Raw genomic sequence first — 23,954 nt, 5'->3', positions numbered from 1 at the left:
AATTTCAATCAAATCTGTCAAGGCATTTTTCACAATTGTGGTATTTCATTTTTCTGTTGTGGGGGTAGGCTTGCCCCTAAATATTGAAATATCAAATGTTCTTACATAGACAATAACTACTACTCCAGTTGTATTATTCTGCCAAATTTCAGCTTTTTAGCTAAACCAGAAATAGCTTTTTTGTTGAGGAGTGAGTGAGTTATTCAGTCAACTTTGTTTTGTTTTTTGTAGTGTCCACATTGACCACTCCCCCTACACTGCTCGCCCAATCGTTATTCCTACTGCGCACATCCTTTCTCCATACCACCCCGTGACACTCTCAGTGCTAACTCACCCTTCAATGCAGTTGGTTATAATGGTAAGGTAGAAAAGCAAGTTATCTATTCAAGAATGACGAATTTTAGATTGTGATTAAAAAAGGGCAAAAAGAGCTGATAATGAACGTCGAAAAAAAAAATGAACAAAAAAGAGCCGCATATAATAAAAATCAAGAACAAAGAGAATGGTCCAATAAACAAAAAAAGAAAAAAATATCCTGAACAATATGCGGATAGAAATGTGAAAAAGCATTGCTTATAGAATGTAATTTAGAGGATAATGTAATTCATAGCATTCTAACAATTCAAGCACTAAACAAATCTGTTTTCCCATGTTCATGTATTAAGCGCAACACTTTATTACTTAGGTCAATCTTGGTGGTAGTTCTTGGTAGTAGTACTTTCCATCTCACCATTGTAGTTGCGGTTTGTTTGCCACTTTTCGTCATCAATGTTTGAAGTCAACCCATGGGTTTTGAAAGTTAGTTACCTCTTATTTTTAAATCACATTTTTCAAGCTCTGTTAACTTCCCCACATTATCTCCTGCATACATGTCGGTTAGAGCAGGCAGGATCCTGGGTGTGCATTTGCTAATGTTGGTGTCTTTGCACAAACTGAATGCATTTGTACCAGCAAGGTCATTTGCTCCAGGGCAGTCTTTGAACATATGAGTGCCGCACTAAAGAGCCATGTGTACTAAAGATCATCTTGTTTCCTCAAATTACACAGCAGGGTTTTCTCTCAGCTATAACAAGTTGCTTTATTTTTTTGTTTGAGTCTGCTTATAATTAAAATACATCCTGAGCCAATGTCATTTTTAGCCTTTCCTAGGATAATGTAATAGCTTAAAAGGAATGTGCACTCTGCTGTCAAAAATCAATATTTATATTCTCTAATAGATTCTCTGTGGTGGTCTGGCGCCCTACCCGGGGTTTGTTTCCTGCCTTGCGCCCTGTGACCCTGTAGTTAGGATATAGCAGGTTGGATAATGGATGGATGGATGGATGGATGGATGGATGGATGGATGGATAATAGATTCTACCAATCTATTCCTTAATTTTCTTTTTGTTCAATATGATCATTTTACTTACATATAAAATCTGAAAAATATGGTTATGGACACAGGCCGACAATGCTAATTGAGTAGTAACCCAAAAACTAAATTTTCCTTTCTAAGAAGATACAGAAAATTTTATATCTCAAGTCAGAGCAGCAAGATCCCAAACATCTGGTGTGGAGGTGACATCAGTAAGCCTACGTGTTCTTTATATGCTCTCTAAAGACAGTAAAGAGTGTTTCCCAAGTATGGTCTGTGGACTGAGATATTGTTATGGCCTCAGGACAGGGCAGTGAAAGCAGGGATCCTTTCTAAATTTTAAGGATGTATCTTCATTCTTATTCTCTACTTGGTGGTACACAATGTATATGAGTATACAGTCAGGAAGGGTTATTGCTTAATAAGGTTACATCTATTTGGTGGTGGTATTTGTAGCAATATTGCTTAAAATGTGTAAACAAAAATGGGTTTTTTAAAGACATTTAAGAGCCAAACCTAAACTTGCACCTTTACGTGAGGCTGTTGAGATGTACAGGAAGCAATATTTTCAGCTAAACCTGTCTAAGTATGCAGAAACCAAAGCTGAGATGTTACTTATGGTGATCCACATTTTCAGGCAGACTCTGGGATGCTTTTTTCATGACTACTGTCTCACAAAAGAACATTTGGAGTTGTCAGAAAAGGATTTCATAGCTCTCTGAGTTACTTAGAGGAAGAGGATGGATGTCCAGGAGAACAACGAAAGGAACATAAGGTTGAAAAGAGGAAGGGATGTTGGAGGGAAAGGAGGACTGTTGTCAAAACTATAAATAAGGAACCACGCCATAAAAACAGGATCACAGAGTTTTTATAGCTGTAAAGCCTTATCAGATTTAATATGTAATGGTATGGATATATTTTAAAAAATGGATCTATTATTTTTATTGTGCCTCCTTGTTATGATTATGATCTTTTAGCTCCATGAATTCTAATTAGCACAGACAAGTGTTAATAAATCATAATTTTATATCAGGCTGCTTACATTAGGCACTCTTAAAGTCATATTTCAAAATAGTTCACATTTCACTTTATCACAATGAATTGAATACTACCTGTCTTTGATATTAATAAAGCAATACTTCTAAATAACAAATAAAGAAAATGTGATTGACAAGATAACCAAGATGTTGGCTGTACTATTTCAAAATATGTAAATTATTTTGAAAAACAATGCAGCCACTGAAAATTTTTAAATTTATTTACTAAAGTGAATAGAAAAAAATGTATATGGAATAATTACATTTTTTAAGTATCAGGTTTTTTTAGTGCTGAACATATTACATTTTTCATTTTCATTATGATATGTGAAGTAACAGCTGACATTTTCAAATAAATTAAGGTAACGGGGAAAGTTTGTGGCTGGATTATTGATGGTAGTAGTCTGTTCTGAGTTTTGTATTCTGGAAGGCATTGTATTTTTTAGTGGCATCTGTCCAATACTGTTTATACTGCCAGTGTGAAAATTAGAACATAAGAATTTTGACGCAGTAGTGGAGACTATTTATACCATACAAACTCACTTGGTTAGCTCTCGGCTTATTTGTTTTAATATGTTATCCAAATACTTTTTAAAAGATGTCTGGTTTACCATTTTAACTATATGACTCAATAATTCTTTACAGATTTACATGACTCTTTTTGTAAAGATGTCATTTATAATTTTAAAGAACTGGATTAGGGTCTCATACAGACTTCCCAGCTCAAAAGTAAAAAGTGTTAACTCCTTTAGTCTTACAGAACATGCCCTTTAGCGTCGGCATATGTTGGGTTGCCCATCTACTTGCGGCATTTGGTGTTATTATATCTTTTTGTTATGTGGTGACTTCAGGTGTGACTGCATTAGTGCAATATAAATTCTGAACATAACATCCCTTAATATATATTCAGAAGATTTTACATTATATCCCAACATTACCTTTTTAATAGCTCCTGCACATTGTGTAGACAATGCTGTATCATTGTAAACCTCTACTATTTTCAAAAGTTGCTTCCTGTAAGATGACCCTGCCCATCTTGTATTTATAATTACAGTAATGCTCTTTTTGCATGTTTTTGTACCTTTCTACTTTAAGTTTCCTTTTCCAAGTGTCTGTCCAGTTTTGAAGACTGTACGGGTCTTTTTGAATTGTATTTGCAGCCTCCTCAGTATCAGCTATTTTAATTAAATGTGAATTTCATAATTTTACAAAAACTTATCAGATTCAATGTCATTAATAAAAATTAGAAGTATAATGCACGAAGGGCATATGAGCACTGGAGCTACTCCTGGGTAACTCCAGTGATGACCTTACCAATGTGGAGTATTCTCTTCTTTTCCTCTGGCCAATTAACCATCTTCAAAAACAGTTTTATAAGTCACCTCTGATTCCAATGGCTTCTAGTTTTAAAATTAATTTAGCTGAATCAAATTACTTTTAAAGTCAACATACAGTGCATCCAGAAAGTATTCACAGCGCATCACTTTTTCCACATTTTGTCATGTTACAGCCTTATTCCAAAATGGATTAAATTCATTTTTTTCCTCAGAATTCTACACACAACACCCCATAATAACAATGTGAAAAAAATTTACTTGAGGTTTTTGCAAATTTATTAAAAATAAAAAAACTGAGAAATCACATGTACAAAAGTATTCACAGCCTTTGCTCAATACTTTGTCGATGCACCTTTGGCAGCAATTACAGCCTCAAGTCTTTTTGAAGATGATGCCACAAGCTTGGCACACCTATCCTTGGCCAGTTTCGCCCATTCCTCTTTGCAGCACCTCTCAAGCTCCATCAGGTTGGAAGGGAAGCGTCGGTGCACAGCCATTTTAAGATCTCTCCAGAGATGTTCAATCAGATTCAAGTCTGGGCTCTGGCTGGGCCACTCAAGGACCTTCATAGAGTTGTCCTGAAGCCACTTCTTTGATATCTTGGCTGTGTGCTTAGGGTCGCTGTCCTGCTGAAAGATGAAACGTCACCCCAGTCTGAGGTCAAGAGCGCTCTGGAGTAGGTTTTCATCCAGGATGTCTCTGTACATTGCTGCAGTCATCTTTCCCTTTATCCTTACTAGTCTCCCAGTCCCTGCCGCTGAAAAACATCCCCACAGCATGATGCTGCCACCACCATGCTTCACTGTAGAGATGGTATTGGCCTGGTGATGAGCAGTGCCTGGTTTCCTCCAAACGTGACGCCTGGCATTCACACCAATGAGTTCAATCTTTGTCTCATCAGACCAGAGAATTTTCTTTCTCATGGTCTGAGAGTCCTTCAGGTGCCTTTTGGCAAACTCCAGGCGGGCTGCCATGTGCCTTTTGCTAAGGAGTGGCTTCCGTCTGGCCACTCTACCATACAGGCCTGATTGGTGCATTGCTGCAGAGATGGTTGTCCTTCTGGAAGGTTCTCCTCTCTCCACAGAGGACCTCTGGAGCTCTGACAGAGTGACCATCGGGTTCTTGGTCACCTCCCTGACTAAGGCCCTTCTCCCCTGATCACTTAGTTTAGACTAGGGGGCTCCGCCCCCTGCTCGCTTTGCTCGCCAACCCCTGGTGTTGGGAATGACAAAGAGCGTGATGTATGAATGAGATATAGAATAGTGTGATGGTGTAGATGATGCAAATAGAAAGCAAACAATAAAGTGTGTGGCACAGTGTAAAGGTTTATTGGAAAATTTCTTTGTACACGCCGTTTAAGTGTAAAAGGTAAGTGACTGGATGCCATTGAACATTCATCAATAAACAACATTTTTTCAAGACGGATGTCACGTGCAGTGCCACCGTTAATGTTCATAGTGGATACCGATTTGTAGGATCTAATGTAGTTGATAAAGATTTCACTTTCAGGTACATCGTCAGTTAGAATCTTCTGTAGATATTCAGTATATGAATGTAAAGAAGGCAGTCTAATTTGACCCTTTTGACAACAACGTCTAAATGTATTACTTGTATTGCCAGTTGTTTCTTCAGGGAAGTGAACTGAATGACAATGATTGCAAATGACATTCATTAATCCGAATGAATTTTCCCGGTGTATGTTTTCCTTGTGCCGTTTGAGAGGCGCGTTGTTGCATGTGTAGTATTTGGGACGTGTTGTTTTGGAGCTGTAATCGATTTGCCTGTGCTGTGTGAGACGCCCGTTGTAGCCTTCCTTGCCGTTAACGTATGTCTGAGACGGGAGGTGTTTCGTTTTGAATCCGTGCCTGTTGCGATGCAGCACTTTGATTGATAGTTTGCGTCATGTGGATCCAGGATGTAGATTTGTGCATATTTGCGTTGTAGATTTGTTTCAGGGTGCACTGTTCCAATGCGATGCAGTATCTGTGCACATATGCGAAAGCAGTATGGGCCATTGCCTTTTGGTGGCCTGATATTTACTAAAAGCAAATGAACTATTGTAGGATCTAACGCAGTTCATAAAGTTTTTACTTTTAGGTACATCGTTAGTTAGAAGCTTTAGTTGAGCTTTGCGTTTTTGGAGTCGAGACATTTTTTCTTTTAGAAATATGGATAAGTAATAAGAAGTATTGCACTCACTGTTAATATGGAGCCTTTTCTGCGGTTGAACGGTTAATAGTGCCTTATTGTAATGAGATCCACCTATGCCGCATAGCCGTCTATTTTGTTGTTTCTTTCGTGTTCGTGTGTTTGTTCCTGTTATCATTTCCTTTTCGTTTTGTACCCGTGACCGTGTATTCATGACTTGTTTCTTTCTCAGCATCCGAAATATGGATAAGTAATATGGAGGGTCGCAGTCACTGTTAATATGTTTCCTTTTCTGCAGTTGAACGGTTAATAGTGCTTTATTGTAAGGAGATCCACCAATGCTGACACCTATGCTGTCTAGTGTGAAGGTGCTGACGTTCACTTTAGAATATGTGGCTTTGGGTGTGACTTCTTATGGATGTGGGGGGGGGGGGGGGGGATTGTTGAGGATTGTTGTCGCGGGAGCATCTTCTTTCTTTTTGTGTTCCTGTGTCTTGTTGAATCCCACTCTTTGTGTGTGTCCCGTCCCTCGCTTGTAGGGTCTGTGGGGTGGTTTTGTGTTCTTTTTTTTTGTGTTCCATGGGCTTGTTGAATCCCCCCTCTTGGTGTGTGTCCCGTCCGGTGCCTGTAGGGGGGGGGGGGTGCCTTGCTGTTGTGCGCGAGCCTCTTTTTTTTTTTTTTTTTTTTCGGGTCTAGTTTCGTGTGCAATGTGTTTCGTGCTTTTCCTGCGTTTGACTTTGCGCCTCTTTTCTCCTTTTTGTATGTGCTCACTCCTTTTTTCTGTGGTCTTGTCCGCCACTCGCGGCCCCTCATCCGCCTTTGTCGCCCTCTTTTCTCCGCCTTTCTCCGACTCTCGCGGACTCTTTTTGCGCCTGCGCCTCTCGCGGCCCCTCATCCGCCTCTTCTCGCCCTCTTTTGTCCGCCTTTCTCGGCTCCTCAGCCGACTCTCGTGGACTCTTTTTGCGCCTGCGTAGTACGTCTTTTTGCAGCTACGGCCCATGGCCGGATGTGCCTGCATCCATCATCCGGTTTAGCATTCTCGGTTAGTAATATGGATGGCCGGCCAGCTCTAGGAAGAGTCCTGGTGGTTTCGAACTTCTTCCACTTACGGATGATGGAGGCCACTGTACTCATTGGGACCTTCAAAGCAGAAGAAATTTTTCTGTAACCTTCCCCAGATTTGTGTCTCGAGACAATCCTGTCTCAGAGGTCTGCAGACAATTTCTTTGACTTCATGCTTGGTTTGTGCTCTGACATGAACTGTCAACTGTGGGACCTTATATAGACAGGTGTGTGCCTTTCCAAATCATGTCCAATCAACTGAATTTACCACAGGTGGACTCCAATTAAGCTGCAGAAACATCTCAAGGATGATCAGGGGAAACAGGATGCACCTGAGCTCAGTTTTGAGTTTCATGGCAAAGGCTGTGAATACTTATGTACACGTGCTTTCTCAATTTTTTTATTTTTAATAAATTTGCAAAAATCTCAAGTAAACTTTTTTCACATTGTCATTATGGGGTGTTGTGTGTGGAATTCTGAGGAAAAAAATGAATTTAATCCATTTTGGAATAAGGCTGTAACATAACAAAATGTGGAAAAAGTGATGCGCTGTGAATACTTTCCGGATGCACTGTAAATTATACTGTACGGTTTGCTACTGTACTTCCCATTAAAAATTGTCAGGGCAGGTTTGTTTGGCAGAATCTTCCTCTCATAAATCCCTGCTAACTGTTACTTAGTATATTATTTTCATATTAATAGTTGTTTTATTTATTTATAGTTTCCTGCAATTCTGCATGTTATATGAATCTGTTTTATTAATCTTCTAGGTGGCTAGGAAGACTTTATTATTCCAGAAAGAAATTAGTTTGCTGCGGGAAAGTACAAAACATTAGGCACTGTTACACAGATACAAGAAAATAAGCAACGGCACAATAACTGACAACTGATGTTACCATAAATACACACAATCAAAATTAGTACAAGGAATAGTAATTACCTTAACATAATTCAAAATGCTTATAGCTATAGTTCTTAAATCAGATGCTCTTTACCCTTGGCAACCTAAATTTGCAGCCTGTTGGCAACGACTGAATTTTAAGAAAAATATGATGTCTTCTGTGTCACAGAATTGAATTGGCCTTCTTTCTAACCTTTTTGTAATGTGGCTCAGTGGCAGAGGTCTGCTGTAAACCAATAGTTTTACTGATAATTTTTACAATAATGTGTAAGTGTGTTTATATTCTTAATGCTGAAATGACCAAACCAACATATTAAAGCAAATGTCACAAAAGATTTAATAAAAATATTGTTTACTAAGACAGAATATCCCTCTCTGTTCCTGCTTACAAATTTGTTCTCTGTTGAGATTAAACATTAGCTTGTTATCAATGATTGTCCCTAAATATTTGTGTTGCTCCACCATGTCCATAGTCCATAGTTTATAGTCCATAGTTCTTCCTTTTATTATTGTTGATGGTGAGGGAGGAGGGGAGCACCTAATGTCTACAACCATATCCTTAGTCCTAGAAATATTTATCTGTAAAAAGGCATGGTCACACCATTGAACAAACTCATCAACAATAGGTTCATGGCTTTCCTTCGTATTTTGCAGGAGTCTCACAATGATAGAGTCATCTGCATAATTCAGGATATGTCTATGTTTGTGTGAACTCCTGTAGTCATTTGCGTATAAGAAAAACAAGAAAGGAGTCAGACTGCAGACTTGAGGTCAACCCATGGATGAGTTAAGATTATCAGAGAAATGACCATTAATTCTTCACTCTTTGTGTTTTAGAATCACTTTGGCAGCTTTCCAGTCCTCAGATTCTTAACCATTCTGAAGTGACCTTTGGAATATGCTAAGCAGAGATTTATAAATACTTTTAAGATATTTCATTGTTTCTACTCTCTTGGAAAAACCCTATCAGACCCAGTCATTTTTCAGTGTTTTGAGGACCTGAGTCATATCTGACTATTGTGGTTTTAAAATCTGTAAATGTATAATTTTTTTTACTTCTACCTGAGTAACTATTTGCTTTTTTCTTTTACAAACATCTGAGTAAAGTATTTATTTAGTTTATTCACTATTGCAGCCATTACATTTTCTGCATCTGCTAAGGCCCCTTCTGACTGTTCAGTTTGTTATAGTTCAGTTGCTTGCCAGCTCAATAGTGACTTTACTGCATTCCAACCCATTTGTTATTTTTATTCCTTAATTTCTATTTTGGTCCGGTTGTGTGTTGGTTTAACTGAGCAAATCTCTCTTGGCTGTGTCCTGGTTTCAGCTACAGATTGTTTCTTATTTGTCAGTAAAGTAAGTATTCCTAATCTTTTCTGTCTTCTGTGCTGTCTGTCTGTTCTCTTTAATGAAAAGCAATCGTTTGTCCTTTGCAAAGGTTAAATTACAATTACTTTTTGAAAAATGAGTTTGCTGCAACATGGCAGCAAGTAAATAGGTCTACTGAAGGGCCATGTCTTAAATTATTGCACTAACTTCAAGTAATGTGTAGAGTCAATTTTAAAATTCTCCTATTGACACAGAAAAGTTCAAAATGGGTTAGACTCCATTTACTTTAGCAAGGGTATTAAATCCTATGCTAGAGAATGTATACTATGACATCAAGGTGCACACCTGCCTTAAATTCCAAAATAAACAAAAACATAGTATTTAACTGTATGACCCCAAGTTCTAGAATGATCAGGTACAAAGTCTGCAAAATCCATTTTGTCACAGAATTTATATTATGACTTGAAGTTCGTCTGGTGGTCAGGAATGACTTGGGACAGGCTTCGCTCCAATTTAATAAATCCGGGTTGGTACTTAATCAAAGGGAGAGTGTGGAAGAGACACACAGATGTAAACTGGTTTCTGGGGATGAAATGAAAAGGGCTTAATGTAATGCCTGCAATAGTGAATAAACTAAATAAATACTTTACTCAGATGTTTGTAAAAGAAAAAAGTAAATAGTTACTCAGGTAGAAATAAAAAAATTCTACATTTACAGATTTTAAAACCACAATAGTCAGATATGATTCAGGTCCTCAAAACACTGAAAAATGACTGGGTCTGATAGGGTTTTTCCAAGAGAGTAGAAACAATGAAATATCTTAAAAGTATTTATAAATCTCTGCTTAGCATATTCCAAAGGTCACTTCAGAATGGTTAAGAATCTGAGGATTGTCAGAACTAACCACCTATTAGGTAGCCTGCTAGTTATTTTTACAGTGTCTCCCCATTGCCCAGCTGGTCTGGGGAACTTTTCATTCTATGAACTCATAAGACTCATAAGACCACCTAAGCCAGCCTCGAAATCTGGGAGAGCAGAACGGTCCTCTAGTGGATTCTGTAGAGATTATATCTTACAACATAATCCTACAACACCCCAAAGCTGTTCCTTTACAGTCAGCTACATCTAAGGCAATCGCATGGGAATTGGTAGGGGTCCTTGCGTGAGCTGGAATCCCTAAAGAAGTCCTAGCGGACCAAGGGATGCCTTTTACCTCAGAGACGTTCAGGGAAACGGCGAAGTTACTGAAAATGAAGCACTTAAAGACCATGGTGTATCATACTCAAACCAATGGTCTAGTGGAGAGGTTTAATCAGACTCACAAGCGATGCTTCGCACAGTGGTCAGTGAGGATGGGTGGAATTGGGATTAACTCTTATGAACTCTTAACTCTTCCCACTCGTTATCTTTGCCTATCGGGAAATGCCACAAGCCTGTACAGGGTTCTCACCTTTTAAATTATTATACAGACGACAGCCCCGGGGTATATTAGATATTTTGAAAGAAGGCTGGGAAGGAGAGGGTCTTCCCTCTGTAAATATATTGGAATATATCACGCAGTTACGAGATAGATTTGGAAAAATCTGACCTATTCTAAAAAGTAATATGGAAGAAGCGCAACCAGCACAGGTCTGCTATTATGACCATGGCATGACGCTCCGAGAATTCCATCCGGGGGAGCGCGTCATGGCGTTGGTTCCCACCTCCCATTCTAAATTACACAGCGAGGACTTAACTTCCAGAGAGAGATGGAAGCTGGAATCAGCTATCATGTCTGTCTCGGAGGGGGTGAGTGAAAAACCTGGAAGGACCTTTCTGATTGCACACGACATAGTGACTGAGCCAGGTGTTATAGTCTGAGAGTGCCCCTATAGACTTCCCGAGGCAAACAAGGAGAAGAGGAGCTGGAAATCAAGTGAATGCTGGAACTAGGAGTGAGAGAGGAAAGTTATAGTCCCTGGTCCAGGCTGACCATCTTGGTTAGTAAGCCTGATGGCACTTGGAGGTTTTGCAATGACTTACATTGACTTAACCAGGTCTCCCAATTTGACGCTTATCCCATGCCTCGTGTGGTCAACCTCCTCGAAACACTTGGCCAAGCAAAATTTTTGACCATGCTTGACATGACAAAGGGGTACTGGCAGATTTCTTTAATGGATTCTGCAAAGGTCAAGACCGCATTTAGCACCCCTAGCAGACACTGGCAGTATCATGTCCTTCCATTTGGGTTACACGGGGTTCCTGAGACTTTCCAGTGTCTGGTGAACAAAGTGCTCCATCACCATAATGTGTATAGTACTGCCTACCTGGATGACGTTGTCATCTATTCCAGCACTTGGAAGGAACACATACATCAGGTCAAAGTGGTATTGCGGACGCTAGAAGAAGCCGGGCTTCATATCGTTCCAAAGAAATGTTTCTTTGGACTGAAAGATGCTAAATATTTGGGCTACCTGGTGGATCGGGGTACTGTGAAGCCACAGTGTTGAAAGATAAATGCTATTTTAAAATGGTCCTGTCCGTGAAGTATTTCTCGGATTAGCCGGGTACTACCGCCGGTTCGTATCCCAGTTTTCAGAGAGAGTGGCGCCCTTGACAGATTTAACAAAGAAGAGGGCTCCTAACAATGTGGTATGGACTGATAAGACGGACGCTGAATTCTGTGACTTGAGACAGGCTCTTACTTTAGCACCAATATTAAAACCTCCTAATTTTTAACTTTCTTTTATTCTCCAGATGGACACTTCGGACACAGGCTTGGGGGCCGTGCTGAGTCAAAGCGTCGAAGGTGTTGAACACCCCATCATGTACCTGAGCTGGAAATTGTTGGATCGGGAGATCACGTATATGGCAGTGGAAAGGAAAGCCCTCACGATTAAATGGGCGATAATGCCGTTGAGGTACTACCTCTTGGGCTGGGAGTTCACTCTGGTGACGGATCATGCTCCTTTACAGTGGATAGCCCTTCACAAGGAGTCAAATTCATGGGTCACTAGGTGTTTTTTTTGACCTCCAACCTTACAAGTTTTCACTGATTCATTGTAAGGGCTCTCTCCATGCCAACGCTGATGCCCTCTCTCGTGCCCATGACCTCTCTGTGCAGGACGCTGGGTCAGGGCTGGGGGGGGGGGGCCTTGTCACACACATGCGAGTAGGAGGCAGCTAAAGTGCCTGAATAATTGTAATATGACCACCGATCAGGGGGTGGAAGAGTGTGCTGTCTGTCCTTCTCAGGTAAATAAATGTCCACCAGGTTCTGGCATTCTCGATGACATCACGTCCGAGTCCAGCCGCAGAGATGAAGTCACTTCCGGTTCTCGCCAACATCACTTCCGGTTCCGGCCCTAAAGATGACGTCACTTCCTGAACGGGCCTTTAAAGCTGCCATCATTCTTGACTTTGATCAGTTCTGTTTTGGACTTAGTCTTGTGAACATCTCTGTTCAATCATTTCAATTTTAGCAGCCAGGATACATTGTATGGGAGGCTGCCCCAAACGTTTATCATGCCTTTTGGCATTATTTATCACAATATACATATCTATTTCCTGTTGCTTGTTCTATGTGTACCTTCAGAGCCTTTATTCTGTATTTGTGTGTGTGTCAAGCTTGTTCCCGTAAACTCTGCTTCTCAGACTCTGTGATTATTTTTTAACCTAATTTCTTGTCTCCTATGCAGTTTTTGCACTTTCACTCTTTAAAGGCAACTCTGTCAGTGTGCCTGTTACATCTTAATTCCGCCCTGTATGTCTCAGTCTTGCACTTTCTCTTCCGATTGCATCACCAAAACTAAACTGACCGATCACACTAAAGCCAAGCAGAACAATTCATTTGCTCAGTGGGACACAGACCTTAGTGTTTTATTATATGGTATATGCATATATATACAATATATCAAATCAAAATCAAATAAAACCAAATATATATATAGACAAATGTATACTGTCTTCATATGAGTATTGTATCCAGATTTATGCTTTGTGTTTTTATTTTATTGTAATTTAATGATATTTTATTTTCAATTAGAATATAGTGTGTTGAGCTCATAAATTGAAGTGGAATATATATGAATGAACTACATGTAAATTAATGTTACCCTTTGTTTGTTATTCACTTTACATTCCTCTTGTTTGTTTTCTTCTTTAAGATGACTGACACATTCTTCATCTTTTCCAGATTTAGGTCCAGTTGTCCTCTTATGACTTTCTGACCATTCATGAAAACCTGAGAGTTTATCCCTGGAAAGAAATATGTACAGGAACAAGTCAGGTTTGCTTAAATCAAGCAGAAAATAAGCATCTCACTCTTCGCTTGGTAGGAGCTAACAGAAAAAATGCCAAGTGTGTATCCACATGCTTACAGTTTAAATACACAGGTCACCTAAACTGACTGAATGAGATATGAATTTTATCTAATGTAAGTGGTGTGCTGGATCAGTTTACAAAACACTAAACCTAGGGTGGCAATGTAGAACAGTGATTAGCACTCCTATTCCACTGAATCCAATATCCTTACAATGTCCTTTTTTTGTCTTGCCTGTGTGAAGTTTGCATTTTTCTCACATGTCTCCATGGCATTTCCTCCTGTAGTTTGTTTTCACTCTCACATCCCCAGAGAGATGGTGTTGAAGTTTATTGTTAGTTACAACCTTTTGGTAGTATCTTTATGATTGCAAACTATGGTTAGTTACTCTCCAGTCTTGACCTTAACTTGTTTTTCTTTCTTATTCAACATTCTAATTTCCCTTGTTGCTGTTGTAAATAGTTGTGTTGTGAAGTTTGCCATATGTCAAGTAGAAAATTAAGGTGTATTTGGGGCTTTGCTGGCTAATGCATGGCGAGCACGTATTGGCCTTATAGCCTTCTCTCATTCGTGCCATTTTCATATGTGCAGGATAGATGGGAATTGTTCTTGTAACTACATGTAAATGAAGAATACATCTTCTTTTTGATTAGGTATTGTCTTATATTGCTTTCAAGAGAGCAATATACATGCAACTATAAGGTAAGGCACATCTTTATAATAGAGGAAAACAAAAAGAATGTTACCCTGCCCTTCTAACAATTAATAGGTAAGATGACAAAATGCTACCATTATTAGTAAGTAAATGTATATCTAAAGTGCAAAACACTTTCAAAAAAAGTATTCTGCTAAAGCAAAGGAATAATTATACTTTAAAAGAAAAGTGTACTGTTAGAAAAGAATAAAAAGTGGCAGTGTTTCGAGATATGAAAGTAGCTGTTCTGTAAATGCAGGTGTTGGTTTAATAGTCTATTACCTGTATTTCAAATAATACAAAATTCTGTGTGTAAATGCAAACTCTTAAATGAGCTGTTCTCTGTATTTAAATACAGCTTCTCTAAAAAAAAGGGGATACTTTTTCAGCTTTTATAGCGGTTTAAGTTGGAATGTTTCTTATTAAACCATGCTTGTATACTTCAGAGCAACTGGAGGGCATCTTTTCAAAAGTAGTTATAAATGATCTGAAAAATTATTGATACAAGCTGCATCAATTTTCCAGAACAAAGAAATTATTGACTTTATAATATAATATAATATAATATAATATAATATAATATAATATAATATAATATAATATAATATAATATAATATAATATTATATTATATTATATTATATTATATTATATTATATTATATAATGCAGTGCATGTATACAATGAAATATATTGCTTAAAAGCCCTGTAAATTCAATTTATTATAGCCATAGGGACTGCTATCTCTGACCATTTATTTACAGGTCTTGATATTCTTTTCCTCTCTGCATGTTTTGAGGATCTATGCAACTTCATCATTAAGTAATTCTCAATTATTCATGGACATTCTTTAAGTTAATGTGTTTCATTTTGCCTGTTTAGTATTCTTTTAATCAGGAGTGTTGTTTCTGTTTCAAATCAGATGCATAACATTGAACATTCTGCTACTTTATATTGAAAGAAAGGCATCTGGTAGCATACAGTGTTCACGAATTGACAATGTGTCCAGTAATATACAGCAATTCAAATAAATTAACATTGATAACAACTCTTGGAAATCATCAAATGTCCTATTATGAATAGTTTTAAAGAAAGACTGCCATCTAGCTGGCAAAAAATAACATGATATAATGCACAGGAAAACTGCCAGTGTTTACATTTATAGTGTTAAAGCAATCCTGTAAAGGATATACAGTATATGGGAAGAGTGTTTCCATAAGTAAGTGTTAAATTAACACTGACAATTATGTTGTGTAAGTCAAATGATGGTAAACACCTTAAGCTAAAAGAAGACAAAAAAATTTTAAGGAAATACACACAACTGAAAAAAATCAGGAAACATTTAAGTAAATGGGAGAAAATTATACTGAAAGCAGAAGTTCAAGGCATCAGTGTTAAAATAATTAAAATAATTAAGCATTTAGAGTCCCATAATGATTAAGGTCCTGAATAAAATAACGCTAGGCAGAACAACTTTACTCATTATGGTAGAAAACATAGTTTGAAGAAAAGATCTTAGTGTGTACAATAGGAGGTTGTTTGTTGGAGCATGCTTGACAGAAATGTCAACAATGTGGTGAAAACTGCTAAGCTTACTGATTTTGTAATGAGGAACAGTGCTTACCAGTGCATTATTTAATTGTCAAATGGCAATAAATACAATGCAATTCTGAGTGATCACATTCTTCCTACAGCATTTCTACGTTGAATGTAATGCTGTGGGTCTCAAAATCAGTTTTGTTAGCCCCAGGTGGCTGTACTTTTTTGTTCTAAACAGTTTCACAATCAGTGTGTCATTTTATCTTTGATTGATCTCATTTATTTACAGTATCTTGTCTTTTTTCTCGTATTTTGCAGTCAGAAAAGCATGGCTGTGTGATTTTTACATTTATAAAACATTAAGCAATATTTGTGTTTTTGCTATAGTATTAAGTCTATAGCTTTAAATGTTGTCTTCCTTTTAATTTGCCCTTTCTTTCTGTGCAGTTTGCTCATTTAACTCTATCCTAATAATGACAATTAACAATAAGCAGAACACACACCTGGGCAAATGACACTGAAAGGCTGCAACAACTTCAGTGTCGAATCCACTAACTTGCTTATTTGTAAATAATGGATAGAATACCCAAAAACAACACTAACTTATCACCTGTTAAACATACTTAAATTCTTTGTACATTCTTATAAAAATGTACCAGACTTAGTTTTGTAATTTCTACCTTCATCACAAAACACAGAAACTAAAAAATAAAAGTTTATCTTAATTAGGCAAAGGATCCAATGAAAAACAGAAGTTGGTTGGAATAAACCTTGTAGCCATAAGGGGTCCTCAGAACTGAGTGTGAGAACCACTGCTGTAATGGAATCATTTCAGGCATGAGTGATTAGTGGATGGTTTAAAGAGCTTGATAACAATGAGAGTGCCATGGCAGTTCCAATCAAACAGTATCAGTCTGATTGAGTACACATGGAAGAGTAGCATGCCTGAGGCAACTTTTTCCAAGACCATCTTTATAACTGCAAGTTATGAAATTCCTCATGGAAGAATGATATCACATCCCTCCCATACAGTTCAGGCACTTGTTTGAGGTGCATTGAAGATGTTCTGGCAACAGGTTATGATCTGATGCTGGATTGAGAATAAATTCTTTGAATAAAATCTGATTTTTGATAAAATAGCCAGGAGAAAAAGAAAAGTCAGAGTTATAGTCAGGAGATTGTCAGAATGTCAGTACCTGAGAAAATAACTAGAAAAGCCAATTGTTCAAGCCAAAAGAACAAAAACAGTAATTGAGGTCAAAAAATAAAAAGCAAAAATTTGCACATTATATTGGATTTGATTCCAGTAACTAACACTAAGCAAATATCTATCTGATTTATGTCTTTTTCAAGTGAAAACTAGGACACTGCTTCTACTGTAGCACCATATTTTGTATTCCTCACCTGATAATGTGTTATAAGACTGACAACGGGTGCTGATAATAATAAACAACATGGCTGAGCTGGTAATCTGAGTCAACCAAAACAAACTGCCAAAATGACAATGCATTTAAGTCACCGTAGTCTCAATATAATTTAAACACACAAAAAAATAAAACACCACAAGGCAAAACTGGTAAGTAATATATTAACATCAAAAAACACATTCACAACAACACTAAACAAGAATGAAGGGACTTAAAAAATCTCAAATTCAAAAATTATAGCTTCTATTGAAAGATACAGTAGAGGAATAAAGAACAATAGAATGGATCAAAATGTACATGGTAAACAAAATAGTAGCTACACCATCCTTCCCAGAAGGTAAACAGATGTTGCACTTAAATGCCTGTGAGGGACAGTGGATTAACTATTTGCTTGTTTGCAAACAAACTCTGTTAATCAAAATATTCATCGCCTACTGTCTGTATCTGTACTTTGCTCCTTCCATCTCTAAAACTCAACAAAGATTTGGGGCCATCTAAAATACTTTCGAAGGCCTTAAGTATATACTGCTCCCATTCAGTATCTTGTTTTCAAAACTAATATCTTGATAGTTTTTATCTATTACCAGCTCCTTCTGAGACTCTTCTTTTGTCTTGTGGCCATTCTGTCTTTTCCAGCTAAAAACCCACTAACATATATGAGAATTTTCATAAACTTAATCTACAAAATCTTTTCAAAATTTATTTGTAAAGTTTTAACTGTTATTCTGTGTAATCCCCTATTGCTGTATTGTTATCACAACTACAATAAGGTGAAAAATCAGTGTTTTTTTCTTGTGTTCTGTCCACTGTATAAGCAGCCAATGTTTTTAACCTTTTAGCAGACATAAAGCTAGTGTTTTGAAGACATTACTTTGAAGTTATGTTTCAGAATTCAGGCAGAATATTCCACAAAGAGAGTATGCAAAAATGTTTCATGAGCTGGAAAATTTTAGAAAAATAGTTAAATTATGAATTATGAAAGGTTGTACATTCTTATTTTTGTAGCAAACTTCTCATATTGTGTCCAGTTACATTGAATATTGTAATGACTTTGACATTTTGCATCAGCGAAGAATAAGTCAGCCATAGGGACTGCTATCTCTGCAGCTCCATTAAAGCTTCTCCATCTGCTAGGGTCTACTGGTCTGGGTCCACAGACACAGACTGTGCTTCTGGCTTATGGAGATGTGAAAAAGTGTGGCAGATCAAGTTATCACTGACACCTAGGTGAGCTAAGTGAAGTGGGCCTGGTTAATAAAACTGTGCAGGCAAAGAATGGGGCACCCCCAGAGGCATAATAGAGAAGCAATAAAGGGAATCTCAAAGCTGAGATCCAGACCCTGGACCACTGTCAGTTCAATGAAGATGTGACAAGCAAGAACAACTTGTAAAACTGCAACTCCACACGAGGTGGTTTGCCTGCTCACTTGTAATCCGTAGATCACCACACAGACGTGCAGATGACAGCACATTACCAACATCCATGCTGTGCTATCTGACAACTCAGCACTTAACATTCCTGTTGTCCCACATAAGAGAAAAACACTCAAGACCCCTTTCTCACCTGTTGCATGACTGCAGCAGAAACAAAGACCACTGTTCCATTTCAAAGAGTTGTGTACTGTTTCAAAAAGTTGAATGTAGTCAATGGGGACAGCAACTTCAAAGGAAGGGCTATGTTATGTTTATAGGTTGCATCACCCATACTATGAGCTGGCATTCCATCAGCAGCAGCATGGGCACCTATAAACATGGCATGCGTGCCATGCCGCAAAACAGAATTCCGTCTAGTGTGGTAATAACGAGGGGTCCTTTTAAGGATAGTGAGCACCTAAAAGAGCCATGTAAAATGTGAAAGGAACCATTCTGACATTCTGCCGGTACTACAGTATTAAAGACAACTTATTCACATCTAATCGTGAGTTACAGCAAGTTCAGGTGCTGTGGCATTTTTGTTACTGCGGTGAACTGGCTTAAACCCCCTATTTCAGATGCTATTTAATTATGGACGGATTTTATCTAATAAGATCGGATGAAGTGGAAAAGCAGGAGAGGGTCTGGAGAGTTACTGTATGCAAAGGAAAATTTTAAGAAGCGAGCATGTTACAATTAAAGCTGATATTTGCAATCCAAACTTTGAAATGCTGTTTAAATTCTTCTGTTTTACTTTCTAGGAGGGGTTGCATCATCCTATTCCATTTGTTTATAAACTCAGCAACAGAAATTATTCACTCTGTTATAAATACTGTAAAGATAAGTCATTTTGAATGCTGGTGAATTCAACTAGGCAACTTTGGATGGTACAAATGTCTAACGCCGTGTTTCTTATGTGGACACAACAAAGTGGACCTGCTGGATTCAAATATTAATCCCTTTATCTATCTATCTATCTATTGTAAATTGGCTACTGTGCACTTCAATAGATGAACACACAAAAAGATTGTTTGTAGCACTGCTCATTCTACAAAATCATACTAAACATGCTTCCTAAAATGGAAACAATATCCTCAATTAAACACACATATAAACCAATAGGAGAATTTACATTATCAAATTAATTATACAATTTGCATCACACTTAATCATTTTCCTTAACATTAGGTTTATTCTCTAACTTATCCAAACATTAGTTTATAATATCTCAATTTTGGAAATCTTACCTGTTTTGCATTTGGTGTTCATCCATTTATTTTCAAGCATGACATACAGTATAAGTTGAATGTATGCTTTTATAAAGGAATACCTCTTTCACTTTCCCCTGTATTAATACATCTGACTTGTATCAGTTACCTGGCACAGAGTCATGTCACTCTATTCACTACCTATAAAACAGGACTGTTGCTATGTTCATGTTTACCCATATTCTTTTAAAGGTTAATATGCCATTCCGTGCTGTATGTTACTGCTAAACTTAATTCCAAAGTAAATAGTTGGCCTTTAATACTTGTTTCTTATAAAGTGGAAACATTTTATTTGTTTTGGGTAGCCATGCCTTCTTTGAAATATAGTTTTATTTACATTATAAAAAAATCTTACATTTATGAAGTTTCCTTAAATGCACTACTCTTGCTTTGCCTTTATTTCAAAGTGCCAAATTAAATCAATTGCTAAATATTTTGCTTCATTATTATTTACTTGTTTTAATCTTATTTTCATTATGGACTGTTATTTCATTTTGATTATATAATATTGCCAAGGGCATGTTGGTAATTTTCTAAAGGAAAAGGCACCACATTAAATAAAAATGGACTGTTTTCATCATTGAGTGCTTTGTTTATAGGAAGGCTCAGGGCACCATCCCGTCTTCAATTAAAGACTTTTATTTGCTTTCCTTTTAGTATGCTGCCTAATATTGACTTTTCTTTCCACTTGTAGATTACTGCAGTATTAGGGTTAGGGTCCTATTTTTATATTTCCAACTGTTTTATTTTAAATGTGTTCATACATTTTAGGGCTGTACTGTTAGCACATTTCTTATTATTAAAGAAATTACTGCTGCCTTTACAACATATTATATTTTACATATTTTAGTCCTATAGTCCAATTTTTGTAATATCATTTTGCATTCAGAACCCTAAACTTTGTGTTATTTTAAAAACTCATGTCCGTTTCGTAGCTGATAACTGAACTTTATATACAGGATTCAATTTCTTATTTCAATTATTTACTTAATCATAACACTTGTTTCTGTATGTGTTTCTTCAATGCTTAGCAGAAAGTGTAATCAAGGTTCAAACTTATTATAAAAAGGGTTTTAACACTTATCATTCAGAAATTCATCCATTCATCTCCCTATTTTATGAATCATATTTATTTTCTTCATTACAGTGCTGTAAGAAGCTGGAACCTAGACAGAAAAAAGCACCGGATGGGATGCCAGCTCATTCAAAAATTTGAGGCGCAAAATAATATGAATTAATAAAATACAATAATGAAATGTTAATTGTTATGATATCCTCACTTTTAAATGAAGTCTGCATTTGGGGAAAAAAAGTTGTTTTTTTTTTGCTGTCTTGAGCACTAAATGAATCCCAAAGTAGCCTGAATTCAGAGTTAGAGAATTCAGAGGTCTACAGTTCTCCTTGCAACCTTCCTTTATTCCTTACCCCATGAGCCCTTTGCCTTAGACTTCCTTGTAACACCAAACTGACTTTGTGAGGGTTGTAGAGGTTATTATAAGGCCTGAACTGGGAGTACATCTAGTGCAATGATTGTATCTCTGGGAATAACTTTCAGGTCATTCAGGACCTTATACAAATGCACTGAGGACATTTTTCTGGAGCTCTCTTCATCGACCCAAAATCTTGCTGACACTGAGTCGTCTTACTGGGATACAACTCCCAGACAACCTTACAGAGGTCTTCACTATGGCCATACCGTAGCAGTGCTCCCCCACCAGGTACCAGATTCCTCAGATTGTATTCTGCCAAACCTGTGACATTCTCAAGAGAGAGCAGAAAGTAACTAGACAAAAAACACAAAAGAGAATATTGTAATTTTAAGACAGATCATCCATTCTTATGTCTCACCATTTGAAAACAAGGAAATACAAAAATCAATGCAAGTAATTAAAACAATTTTTTCTTTAATAGGAAATATTACAGCTAACATCAAATACATATGATGAAAACATTTTTTGTGAGTACCAACCAATTTCACCCTGAGAGACCTAATTATCCATCCATCCATCCATTTTCCAACCCGCTGAATCCAAACACAGGGTCACGGGGGTCTGCTGGAGCCAATCCCAGCCAACACAGGGCACAAGGCAGGAACCAATCCCGGGCAGGGTGCCAACCCACCACAGGACCTAATTATTCAGGCTCAAAATAGCAAATACATTTTTTGATGTGAGAAGGAAAAGACTTGGACTACTGTAGGTGCAAATAAAATGTTCAAGGACAAGCTGGATATTGTAAGAATATCAGAACATAAGAAAATTTAATGATAAGGGGCATTCATGTACTGTAACTGAAACCTATCAGTTTCCTTTCCCTTACTGAGTCATGCTGAGATTTAAAGACCCACAATGTGCTACTTTGAACAGCAGTAGTTGGTAATTGGCTTCACATATTATCTATTCTCTGTGTTAAACTAGTTTTATAGGTTGTGCAAAACCTACTCTTAATAAGCATTCCAATTGTGATACTGAAAGTAAAAGGCACAACTGAATTGCCTTAAAACATTTAAGACCTCCACCTGGGGTGATGAGATACTGTTATAATCAGTGTGGCCACAAATATAATCAAAGAAGGCATAGTGGCACATTTTTTTCATCATTTTTAACAACATCAGATAAAGCATGTTCAGCTAAAAATAACTACAATGTTAGAAACATGTTAAAAGTAGACAAAGCAGCAAAGACAGCATTTATTATATTACAAACCGCAAGAAGGTAATGCACAGAATAAAGAATAATGAAACATACATTATTATTTTCTACATTTTAACAATATTCTAATACATACTGAAACAGAGTTAATAAATGGACATGTTGTATTGAGCAGTTCAGTGGTATGTCCACCTGACACCAGAGAAAAACAACTCAGTCTTCCTGGGTAATCAGAATATTCCTTTTATGCAGAAATCCCAGTCTCTTATTTTTCTAATCCATCAGTGTAGGCTTCAGGTCTAGTGGGGAGAGATTTGTAGTGGAAACAGAACAAATTAGTTATAATATAATTTGTCAAACCTGCATACTGTATTTTTAGTTGAGGCACAGAACACTACATGCAACAATTTGATTAACATTCAGTGCTAAATGCACAATTGCAAAAATAGAATCTTTCATGGATTACATTTGAAACATATAAATATTGCAGATATAAGACAAACCATTTGTGCTATATTCTGATTGCTCACCAAAATGTCTACATGTAATAGAAAATGTCCAGATTTTGTTTTCCACTAGAGATATTTATTTAAAAACTAAATGAGAGGCAGGCAGTCAGAAAGAAAGATAGCTGCATCTTACAGCGTCCTTTGTGCCACTTGTAACAGTAAGTTTAAAAAAGTCAGTGGGAGGTAGATGATTTTTAAGCACTGACTGCTTTGTCAAAAATAATTTATCTACCTCCTTTTAAAAATGTATTCAGAAATTTCAGCTCTGCCTGCAGGCAGGGCAATTTTGAAAGAAATGTTTCTTGTTTGTGGGGGATCATTTAGGACACCTAAAAGAAGCCAGGGAGCAGGCCAGAATCCTACCTGGCCCGCCCAGCAGAGGCTCATCTTACATCAAGCCAGGTCTCTGAGGCTACCTGCTGGCTTCAATCAGAGAGGGCTCAAAAATAGGGAATTGCCAAACATCTACAAATATCTCAAAATATCACAAAACCCCATACAACAGGAGGGATATCCATAAACCCTCAGCTTGTATTAAAAAGCAAATCAAGATTTTTTTTATAGCCCAAATGTTTATCCATCCATCCATTTTCCAACCCGCTGAATCCGAACACAGGGTCATGGGGGTCTGCCGGAGCCAATCCCAGCCAACACAGGGCACAAGGCAGGAACCAATCCCGGGCAGGGTGCCAACCCACCGCAGGACACACACAAACACACCCACACACCAAACACACACTAGGGCCAATTTAGAATCGCCAATCCACCTAACCAGCATGCCTTTGGACTGTGGGAGGAAACCGGAGCTCCCGGAGGAAACCCACGCAGACACAGGGAGAACATGCAAACTACACGCAGGGAGGACCCGGGAAACGAACCCAGGTCTCTTAACTGCGAGGCAGCAGTGCTACCACTGCGCCACCGTGCCGCCCTCCCAAGTGTTTATTTTGCAAAAAATAGAAGCATACATAGAACACATAAAAAT

At 37.6% G+C, this 23,954-nt stretch overlaps 1 protein-coding gene across 1 annotated transcript in view; it reads right to left on the bottom strand.

The window, feature by feature from the left end:
- LOC127527562 (cyclic nucleotide-binding domain-containing protein 2-like) overlaps nucleotides 1-22,136 on the bottom strand; it is an 89,371-nt gene extending 67,235 nt beyond the window's left edge. The window contains exons 1-3 of the mRNA XM_051926649.1: nucleotides 22,129-22,136; nucleotides 21,506-21,592; nucleotides 13,264-13,405 (exon numbers count right to left, since the gene is read on the bottom strand). Coding sequence (XP_051782609.1) covers nucleotides 13,264-13,405; nucleotides 21,506-21,592; nucleotides 22,129-22,136 — 237 coding nt within the window. The remainder of the gene's footprint in view (nucleotides 1-13,263; nucleotides 13,406-21,505; nucleotides 21,593-22,128) is intronic.
- Between the last annotated feature and the right edge of the window lie 1,818 nt (nucleotides 22,137-23,954).

The sequence above is a fragment of the Erpetoichthys calabaricus genome, chromosome 4 (assembly GCF_900747795.2).
Source record: "Erpetoichthys calabaricus chromosome 4, fErpCal1.3, whole genome shotgun sequence".
Classification (NCBI taxonomy): domain Eukaryota; kingdom Metazoa; phylum Chordata; class Cladistia; order Polypteriformes; family Polypteridae; genus Erpetoichthys; species Erpetoichthys calabaricus.
Note: the sequence above shows the minus strand (reverse complement) of the source record. Positions and strands in the feature narration are given on the sequence as shown.